General features: G+C 41.0%; 1 protein-coding gene across 1 annotated transcript; it reads right to left on the reverse strand.

Annotated features, from left to right (window-relative positions):
• Positions 1 to 2,179: 2,179 nt before the first annotated feature.
• hspa14 (heat shock protein 14) lies at positions 2,180 to 11,298 on the reverse strand. Its single transcript, XM_079294821.1, has 14 exons — positions 11,196 to 11,298; positions 10,511 to 10,591; positions 10,059 to 10,141; positions 9,400 to 9,448; positions 9,137 to 9,242; positions 8,965 to 9,055; positions 8,764 to 8,868; positions 8,500 to 8,661; positions 6,228 to 6,383; positions 5,096 to 5,198; positions 4,701 to 4,916; positions 4,422 to 4,586; positions 3,294 to 3,361; positions 2,180 to 3,200 (listed from the first exon to the last, which is right to left on the reverse strand). The coding sequence occupies exons 1-14, from the start codon at positions 11,250 to 11,252 to the stop codon at positions 3,122 to 3,124; spliced, it is 1,521 nt and encodes a 506-aa protein (XP_079150947.1). The 5' UTR covers positions 11,253 to 11,298; the 3' UTR covers positions 2,180 to 3,121.
• Between the last annotated feature and the right edge of the window lie 266 nt (positions 11,299 to 11,564).

The raw sequence follows: 11,564 nt of genomic DNA on the forward strand, positions 1-11,564 counted from the left end.
GACGCGTCGTCAAAAAATCGACGCGTCTGGTGTGAACGCAGCATAACTACTACTACAAAGTTCTGCTAGCTAGTTTCACAACAGTCAAGCTAGCCCACTGACCAATCAAGCCGCACATTAATGCTGACGTACTTGTAGGCCAGCTAGCAGCTCTGACATGTCAAAGAATACGCTCAACATGTCAAACTAAAGATCTGATTGGTTGAACACTATGACAATCAACAATATCGTCTCCATTCACTTAAACTGCAAAGGGATGCACTTGTGAGTCTGCAGGCCTCGGCCTCTTCTTACCTAGAGACACAGAGGTGAGATCTGATTGGATAAAAGCTCTACTTAAAACAAGCTGCACTGGAAGCAGAGCAACTGAGGAAGACAGGAGCTGTGCAATGAGAACATAAGATAATGGGAAAATTATTTTTATAAATTACAATACATGTAGTGTATTTAAGAAAAAATATTAAATTATGAAATAGCTATAACTTTGTGATTCTGTTTAGGCCAGCAGAAAAGGCCTTGCAGGCCCTGACGGCCCACCACTGTGTTTCATTAATGTTTAACATAATTCCGTTATTGCGAAGAAGAAACCAACATTTTAATTTCTTCCCAAAAGTGATTGCAAAGCCGTCAGCCAATCAGGACTTGTTAGATTAGATGCTTTTTTTCATAACGGCATCAAATTCCCTCATCAATTTGATGTGTAGTTTCGAGGAAAAGAAATCAGACACTGATGAACAAAAGTATATTTCAGCGTGGTATAGCTTCAGTCGCTGGTGAGTCGTCACAGAACAGTTCTTGTTCCGTCAAAATGGAGTGAAAGGCCAAAGCCTGTGAGGGTGCTGGCCTGTGGGCATGTACGACTGTTACAGTCACCCCGTTACCCTGCAGGTCAGTCTGAATATGACAACACGAGACCGTCTGCCCAACAACATGCTCCTGTGTGTGTGTGTGTGTGTGTGTGAACGTGCAGCGGCGTCACGTGGACTCCAGTCTCTAGTGATCACTGGAACTTCGTCACCGTCACCCTGAACAAACCTGCTCAGTTTCTCTTTATGAAAGGAAAGTATTCTTATTTTAAACATCTTTCTTTTATTATACAACCTTTTATTTATTCTCATTATTGTCAAGAAAATGTCCACATATTGTAATAACATTAACACAGTTCAGTTAAGGTGAGACACTCCAGACAGAAACATGTTTTTCATGCTATGGTCATTTTTGAGATTTTGGGCTATTTTTGCTTCCATAGCTTCTTTCAGACTAATGGCAAGAAAACACAATAATATGAAATATACATTTAGGTGCTCATATTTCTACTTCTTTATGTTATTACCACATCTATTGGTATCTTGAGATTTTTCCTAAATTCACCAAAAGTTAACATTCGATAATGATCAAACAACTACTTGCTCTGAATAGATATAGTGGAGTAATGCCCACTGCCCTTTAGTGCAGTGGTTCTCAACTGGTCTGGCTGCGGGACCCACCATCACCCCTTAATGACAAGCATACTTACAGGTATATATTCAAGAAGTCTAGTAGTAGTAACATATCTGTGTCGTAAACAACTGCCAAATCAAATAAAGAAAGTACACATCAATTATATTTCAACAAATATTATTCAAATTTTTCAAATGTAACTAGATGGATTATAAATAATACATAAAAATACATGAATAAATGTTCTTCTCATTTCAAGTAAAATAACGGCTGGATTAAAAAATAAATTATTTTCACTGAAATACCCTGCAGCTTTAAATTCAGTCCATTCAGGATGAAGTGAAAAGGCCACAATATTATACTTTTCTCATCTTCTAAAAAGAGAATTTAGTGTTGGAAGAATTCACCTATCGTCTCTCTGGCGAGACTGCACGGATTCAGCTGTACGGGAAGTTTACTGATCCGCACGCATGTTCACTCCTATCATGACTGGAGTTTTGCTGGAACCCAAAGACTATGCCCCCGTTTCATGCCTGATATCATGTAGTGTGGATAAATGTGAGTTGAGAGTGGAATGAGTGGAATGCGTGTTATTATTGACTCCTGATCATCATGTTTAAATAGAATGGTACCATAGAAAACATTTCAAGAAACACTGGTGCAATGGTTTTTTTGTGTCAATTCTATAGAGATACTTGGAGTGTAAGGTAAGATTACTTATGTAGCCCATAGTTTAGAGTTTCTGGTTGCGAACAACTTATAAATGATCCCGACAAAGAAAACCCCCAAAAAACTTTCACAGAAAAAAAGAAAAAACGACAATTTCAAATAATAAAATGACATTTTCAGGTCTTTGGTCGAGAAACACACTCTAGCGAGATCGTAGCAACTAATGTTAGTAAATTATTTCGTTACAAAAGAAAATATAAATATAATTTCTAAACTAGGGGGGGGGGCACAATGACCACAGCCACTTGCGAGACGAGACATTGGTGGAGATTGTAGTGAGTCATCTTTGTTGTAGATCTTTGGTGCCGATAAACTCCACATGGTCCAGTTTACGTACTGCCAAATGGTTATATTGAATGAAAATTGTTTATAGATTCATATATTTAATAGCTAATTAATGTTAGCTAGCTAATGTTCCCTCAAATGCAGTGACCAGATTTTTTTTTGAAACGGAAAGTGATGTGGGAGACAAGCCTGCGACAGAAAAAGCTCCAGACAGCATGGTGAGGAAATATGACCCTAAATACATTTAACATACATTGAAGTTGGCCCCGCAGATGTGGAACACTGCAAAATGCTGTCCAATCAGAGGAGACTGGGCTTTTCCGTGAGGGAGATTTAAGGAGACAGGCGCTAACCGTAACCGTGCGGTAAATCATATCCTGTTCATTTAAAGACAAGTGCATAAACCAAATAGCTCATGCGCAGAAATCAACATTTATTCTCACGCGAGATTTTATATTTATTATATAATTGTGTGACCAGCATAGCTACGGAACAGTTCAACTGAAAGTTCGCAACATTCTGCATTATTCCATGATTGCAATGAAACCTAAAAGATCAGAAAAAATCTTGAGCATATAGTTTGAGTATGTTTATTGAGTGAGAAAAAAATCTAAACATTTGCAGTGACAGTGTGTGTGCTGGTGTGTGTTTGTACTGCAGACCGGCTTCATGATGCAGCTGCTATGGTGACGACCTCTGGCCTTCCACTGCTCTGTTCTACACAGGACACGTGAACGGAGCCGTCCCTGCAACACAGACATCATGATATACAAGCAGTCGTGATATATAGGCAGTCATGTCAAAGGACCCGCAGTGCTGACCCCTGGAAGGGTGGGTACCTTTTCATGGTCACCACAGTGTCGATGTCGTGGTTCTCCTCTCTGGGCTCCAGGTCCCTCATGACAATCTATGCATCGTACACACAAGCAGACAAATGTTTCTTGAAATTAATAAATATGTATAAATCACTATTTTTACACACTGTGATCTATATTTTCCTTTACCCAGCATTTTGCACACAGCAACTACATTAATGAATTAAATTAACTTTTTTACAAAGCGTTGTAAACTTATTTTGAAGTTCTCTTACTGAGATAGATAGAGATAGATATATATATATATATATATATAAATAAATAAATATATATGATCATGAATCAGAAGGCATTTAAAAGACATAAAAACACAGACGCACAGGTAACAGAGTCGCCAGCGCCTCAGGAATTGCGTGAGGGGATATATATATATATATATATATATATATATACACACCGTACTTTCCGAACTATAGAGCGCACCGGCATATAGGCCGCACCTGCCGATGCCCAAAAAAAAAAAAAAAAAAAAAAAAAAAAATTTGTACATAGATAAGCCGCACTGGTCTATAAGCCGCAGGTGTCCCCATTGAACGGCAAGATGCTTTTAAAAGTACTAAAGTTGTCTTCTTCTCTGATCATCATAACATGTCGCTAGCTTCTAAGCTAATTTTAACATTACCGCCAATGGGGAAATGCTAACCGCGATTAGCATTAGCGAATATAATATATCTTCGTACATCTTTTCATACAGACATACTTACAGACTAAGGTCTCTCAATGCTACCAAACGGAAGAAGTAAAACGAAGCAGCGTGTCTTCTCATTAGAATCTAAAAGCAACGAGGCAATAACTGTTGTTGCTCGTAGCTTCTGAATACCGTAGCTGGTGTGCTAGCAGCTAGCAGAGCTACGACAACAACAGTTATTGCCTCGTTGCTTTTAGATTCTGTCATGGTTTGGCTACCCAGTGCGCTAGAAAGTGATGCAACATGTCCTGACCAAGCTCACCGACAGTGTATGTTAGACTCATCATATGACTTTCAAAATAAAACAAAACGTACACCTTTGTCAAATGAATGTCATAAGCATTAACACAGCCAGAGATGTCCCTAGTGAGGCACGGGGGTTAACATTTGGTGCGGTTCCATACCTTAGCTAGCTTTTCTGGCTGCTTCGTGACAAATCTCTGGTAAATCTCCAAGCAGAGGGAGGACAGCTCCCCACCTCCACTCAGGACATGGTGTCTGCGGGCGGGGAGGGGTGTGCCCGACGGAAGGAGAACAGTGAACACCTCGGCTCCGGATTCATCCACCTCCTGCAACGGCCACACACCACCGAGCCAGACAGTAAAGATTAGAACTGACCGGATTCAATTTGTTAAGAGTAATCTATAACCTACTAATGCCATGTTTTAAAATGACCAGAATACCTTCACTAGTATGTCGGTGGCTGAAACATCCACTGTGACGGACTCTTCCTCGGGGACAAGGCCGTCCTTGCCAACCAGTAAGCCCGCCTCCAGGGCTGCTCCCATAGCAATGACCTCATCAGGCGGTAATGAGCTCAGGAGCTCCACATCTGGAAACATCTCTCGGATCATCTGCTGGAGACGAGGGATCCTGCCTGAACCCCCGCAGAGAACCACCTTAAAACACACCCATCAGACAATTTTTCTGTTATCACCAATAGATCCCAGGCTTTTATTTTCTTAAAAATCTGTCACAATAAAGATCGCTCTGATCCACATCTATAGTTGTACATTTCAAACAATGGAGTGTAAATTAAAGCACAAAGGCTGTAAAAAACTCCCCTCACAAACCGTACCTTGTTAATGTCACTGGTGGAGAGTCCCGCCTCCTCCAGCAGGGGTCTGATTGGCTGGATGCTCTTGTTGAAGAGGGAGGAGCAGAGCAGCTCAAATCGAGCTCTAAGGAAACACGCAATGTGGTCGTCATGTTGGTTACTACTGCATGTCAACACAATGATAATTTATGCATACACTAAATGTGCTTATAAAGGTAAAACATCACAATGCATGTTAAAAAAAATCAGTTTTGTCTTCAGTAGTGTTTGGGTTTTGGTATTTGCAGATGTTTCTTGTGACGATGCAAATTTCCTAGTGTTGTAACTATATTTACATCCATTCAAGTTTGGAGCAGATTTCTATTTTGCGCTTTTTATACCTCAATACCAAATATGCAAATAAAGAAACGTGAAAAGGAAAATGCTGAAATTTGGACATTATTTAGCATTTAAAGCAGAAGGAGGAACATCAGTACAGTTGTGCCTTCCAGCTGCGTCATCATCCAAGCACTCGCATCATTTCACTCATTCGTGGTGCCAGATTTTAACATTGAGCAGCAGCAGTACCCATATCAATTACATTAATATAATCAGTTTTTTTCCGATATCATGTTTGCTGGACCAGAAATTACATTTCATTTCACAAGAAGACACCTGCGGCTTATCTATGCACACATTCTTTTTTCTTTTAAAAATCAGCAGGTGCGGCCTATATACAGGTGCGCTCTATAGTCGGAAAGTACGTAACTGCATAAATTAAATAAAAAGGCTTCAGAGTTGGATAGGTAGTGGATGAAGCTGTCCTATGGACACAGATTGTCTGAACATGGCTGCTCAGAGGCAAACAAAACTACTAATCCTCCAAAAGGAGCTGCTCCATCTATCAGACATGACCTTGTACGTCAACCTCCTTCAAGCTACACTATTCGTAAGGATGAGTTTTAATCTGAAAGCGAGATGGTGAGCGGTCCATCATTGGATTAATCACTAATCATTGGCTCCCGTCTGTGCTGTTCACTTGTATCTAGATTATCTATCTATTCTATTCTATAGATGCACTCATGCCTACGCAAAGCAGTAAAGCTGGAATCTTTAGCAGTTTTAGTAGAATATATTTTTTGTCATAGCTTGTCAGATGTGGAGACCAGCTCACCTGGAGATGTTGCATTCAAAGTCAATGCCGTCATGCAATGAGTCCACAAAGCAGTTGGCTGACTCCAGCGAGGACAGAGAGTGTTTGGCCATGTCTGCTCCGTTCATCAGCTTTATCATTGCCCTGGTGTTGGTGCTCACGTCGTACTTAAAGGTGCTGCACAGCAAACATAGACGCACAACATGAAGGTGACTGGCAGGAGTCAAATATGTCAACGAGCTATGACACACATTGTGTGGGTGAACCAGGCAACAAGATGTAACATCAAACAGTTGAATCAAACTTCTCTAAAACTGTTCCAGTTTAGCTTGTTTCAACAAAAACATCAGAACCTTCATGCAGGGAGGATGTATCGCAGGACTCTTGTATCACACTGCTTTAATTTTACCCAGCTGTACATAATAAAGTGGTGATGTACTGCTGTGGTCGTATTTTATTCTGTATGCTAGATTTAGAATATTTTCAACACTTTACCTTGCCGTCAGACAACCCGTTCTGACTGGGAACTAGGGCTGCACGATTATGGCCAAAATCATAATCACGATTATTTTTGATCAATATTGCGATCACGATTATTTATCACGATTATTCATTAATTTTAGGGACAACATCTTTTTATTGCACTGTCACGTTTAAATGAACAAGAACACTGCTTCCACTTCCATTGTTGTGCTACATTCAGGCTAATGTACAAATCTTTGCATCAGACTGGTCCTGATCACAGTGCATCTCGTAGAAGGAAAATATAAATAAAATAGTATCAACACTTTTTACCCAAAATGAAATCAACAGCACTGCTTTCACTTCCATGTTGTGCTACATTCGAGCTAATGTACACGTCTTTGCATCAAAATAAAACTTATACGGTTCTTATTCACCTGAAGCAAAATATAAATAACATTTTTACCCAAAATAAAGGGCTAACTAAAAATAAATGTGTGTGTTGGTCCAGCGTCGGAAATACACGAGGGCAAAGGGCAAAACTGCCCCTAAGAAATTTAATTTTGCCCCCGATATCACTTGGGGTAAAAAATGCCCCCGAACTTTCTAAACGAATAAAAAAAGGGAGCGCTTCTTAATCTGTAGACTGCTGCCTAATAGTCTTATTGCCATTTGATGACAATTGCTCATATACTGTAAGCCTAAATAAGTATATTTATTATTTTGAACAAAGGTTAAATGTTATTTCACAAGTTTCAAAAAGTGCCCCCAATTTTTTGAAAATGCCCCTGGATTTCAGTCAGTGGGGGCAAAAATTGCCCCCCAAAAAAATATGTAAATTTCCTACCCTGTGTTGCTCACAGTATTTATTGGACACACATCTTTGGCCAAATGAAATGCGATTGCATCCGTTATTTCAGCGTGTCTTTGGGAGGTGGATGGATACGCTGTCGCACTATGCAGGGTCGCTGTTATGGTTTTCTGGGTTGACGTTGGACATGGACGGAGATTCAATGAGGTAACGTTAGCTTTGGCCTTAATGCATTCGCCGTACTGTGGTTTGTGGTGATTTTTCAGGTGGCTGAACAAGTAAGTTGTATTGCTATGCAATACAACTCCCCCTGGTGGTCGGCTGATTGTTAGTCGAGGAAGCGCTTGATTTGATATGTAGCAGAGCACGCATTTTAAACGTCAATATCGCAGACGATCATGCTCATTTAATCGCGGCAGCCAAAATCGTGATCGCGATTAAAATTCGATTAATTGTGCAGCCCTACTGGAAACTGAAGCCTCTTCAGCAGGCACAAGACTCCTTTGACAAAAACAATAATTTTACCTCACAGAACACAAGAGTTGCTGGTCTACTGCTGCATGGATCGGTTAGCCAGTGTTATTGTGTGACTTTAGTGAATCCCAACTCACCCTTTTAGAACATCAAAGTCACACAATAACACAAGCTAACCGATCGAGGAAGCAGTAGGCCAGCAACTCCTGTGTTCTGTGAGGTAAAATTGCTGTTTTTGTCAAAGGAGTCTTTGAAGAGAGCTTTGGCTCCCCGTCAGAAAAAGCTGTCTGACGAGGATAAGCGGTGAAAATATTCTAAATGTGGCGTACACTTAAACTGAAATACATTTTGCTTTGCTCCCGTGCTGGTCTGTTTCTCCAAACTCTTCCTTAATATTTTTACACAGTATAACAAAGCAGTGCCAAGTTCACTGGTCAGTGCTACATAACTGTGATCTTCGATATAAGTGTGTTACACATCATAGAAAACAAGTGACTGAGTGTGATGAGAGCCTCGGGGTGCAGCAGAAAGAAACACTGGAGCTACCGTTTGAATTCGGCGGCGAGGTGCTGGGCCAAAGCCTGGGTGAAGCTCTCTCCTCCGATGCTGTGGTCGGTGTGGGTGTTGAGGACCCGGAACACTCCTCCGTTGACCTGCAGCACTGTCACACTCAGGGACGTCCCGCCCAGCTTATACACGACGACGTGGCTGTCAACACGGTGCAGATACATAAGTGCACATGGTTTGGAGTAGATACGTTTTGATATCATAATGAATCCATTAAGTGATCACACAACAGCAGCAGCATACCTCTTTCCAGAAGAACACTCCTGTCCTATGTTATAGGCCAACAGAGCCGCAGCAGGCTCGTGGATCAGCCTCAGCACATGGAAGCCTGCAGCTTCAGCTGCCTCCCTGCACAAAGCACATCCAGTGGTGGGACTTCGTTAAAAGGTTTCACTCTCCCGCAAAAGAAACGGGACAGTTGTAGTGGGTTGTGATTTGGCTTACCTCAACGCGCGCTTCTGAGCATGTGCAAACTCAAAAGGGACAGTGATGACCGCCTCGGTGACATCGGAGCCGAGAGCCGACTGAGCCGTTTCTGAGAGAGTGGGAACGATCAATCAGCTTGCCGTTTTTCAGCAAGGCATGCATCCGTGTGTGTGAGTGTGTGACAAACTACCTTTCATTTTGTGGAAGATGAGTTTTGCAACATCCTCTGGAGAGACATACTCTGGGTGATCTCCCGCTGTGATCTCATAATAAGGTTTCTCCTGTCTGTTGACCACCTGAACACAGCAACCAAAGCTTTTACCTGTACAGTCGGTCCTTGTGGGCTCAAACAGTGGTTTCAAAACTAACGAGCCAGCAAACTTCTGCAACATGAACAGCATCAGAGGAATTAATGGGGGAACACAATCTATGTTGTAAATCAATCAAACTCACCTGACACTTGGTCTCTGTTTTGTGAGTTTGTGTCTCTGGATCATCGAAGCTGCCCATTGAGAGATGGGGGAAGAGAAAATCAATTAGTCAGTCTAAACATCTCAGTAATATACCAGCACCATCATATCATGACAACTCTTCAAGCATTCATCTAATTGTGATGTGAAAGCACAAATGTTCTCAGGATTGACATTGTATGAGACACCATTGTTACATTTTTGGTGACCAGAGCAGTTACTGAACAAATTTAACTTGTTAAATAAAAGGAATTCCAGACAGAAGCTGCCAAAATGAAAGTTTCAGCTTCAGTGTGATAATATGCACTTAAGGGACAGTCTGATGATTAGAAGTGGGGTTGTATGAGGTACTTCTCCATAGTCAGAGTATCAATTACAATAGATAGAGTTTGGAGAAACATAGGAGTACCAGCAAAGGATCAAAGCAATGTAATGCTGTGGACGTATTTTAGACAGCTAAAAAAAAAAATCGACATCAGTTTAAGTGTAAGCTATATTTAGAATATAAAATATATATATATATTTAAATACCTATATGCTTATAATTTAGATTTGAATATGGAGCAAGTGAGCCAAGCTATTATGCTCTGATGTCCCCTGTAGCTTTAAGATTTGGAAACAAGACAGTATTAAGTATGTCACCTTCTCCCCAGCACTTGTTTCACTTTGACGACTGTGTTGGCAGCGTTGCGGACCCGTCCTTGTTTTGCTGCGATGCCGACAATCTGCAAAACATAGAAATCAGCCAATAAGCAGACCAACAAATAAACAGCTATAAAAGGCCAAATGTTAGATTGTCTGATACTCAATGAGGGAGCTACAGCTGTCAATAATCAAATGATAATTTGGTTTTACATAGTACAGATGTGTACGTTGATGTGCAAGTGTGGAAAGCAGTTTAAACCTCTTTTTAAGTGTAAGTTATAGAGACAGCGGAGTGTCCTGTGGAGCCTACAGTGGGCGTGATGATGTCAGAACACAACAATATAATATAAATCAGAGGAGGTCTGAGAAGAGCACAAAGCTTCAACTGTGATTACCCCAAAGACTATGACCGCCATGATAACTGACACAAAATGAAGTGTGGGTTGTACCTGCTCAGTGTCTCTGTAGCCCACCACAGCTGGAGTCACTCTGTCTCCTGCGTCGTTAGCCACCACATCAGCCCGCCCATCCTAACACACACACACACACACACACACACACACACACACACACACACACACACACACACACACACACACACACACACACACTTTCAGTTGAAAACATTTCTTTTTGTAGATTTTGCTGAGGTCAGGATCCTGCTGGACTCCCTGTGGAGCAGTTCCACTGATGACCAATAACCTGACGAGAGAACATATCCATTGAGACCTGGGAACACTGTGAATCCCCTGGCAAGTGCTGAAGGCCATTGCTAGGGATACAATTAGGAGTTTACCTTGCTTTACGTGAGCTGGACATGCATAAGTGACGGGAAATAGAGGGATGGCTGACGTAAACAAATAAGATAATAATTTATAATGAAAATAATAATTAGCTGCAGCCATAATACTATCAATACTTTGTGTCAACTTGAGTGTTGTTAATGCCAATTCTGAAATGAAATGACTTCATTCATCGTGTCCGCAACTAACGTTAACGTCACAGTTGGTTAGCATTTGAGCAACTAGCACTATTTTCGTAGGATTTTGGAGCTAAACACTCGACTATCTTATGGAGCAGAACAAGAATGAAAGCGTGGGAGAGCCCTGTGGGATTCAACTGAGCCTAACTCACCTTAAATATCGCAGCACAAGCACAAGTATATCCGAAATGAACTCCTATGGCCGCCATGCTGGAAAGAACTCAGAGGGCTGTGGAGCGCGCGCATGCGGCCCACGTTGCGCTTCCAGGAACAACTTCCGGTTGAACTTTTTCAGAGCAAAAGCGTATAACTTGTATGAGCCTACGGAACTCGGAAACTGGATAATGATTATTTGATAGTATTTGACATAATATGGTGTACTAAAACTGGCAATATAAAAAATAAACAAATGCAATTTATTCATTTGTTTTCTATTTGTGTGCGTGCATATTTATTATCATTATTATAAAGAACAATCATTTTAATCACAGTATCCATTTCTTTCTAGAAAATACCCACAT

This window comes from Melanostigma gelatinosum (genome assembly GCF_949748355.1).
Source record: "Melanostigma gelatinosum genome assembly, chromosome: 22".
NCBI lineage: Eukaryota > Metazoa > Chordata > Actinopteri > Perciformes > Zoarcidae > Melanostigma > Melanostigma gelatinosum.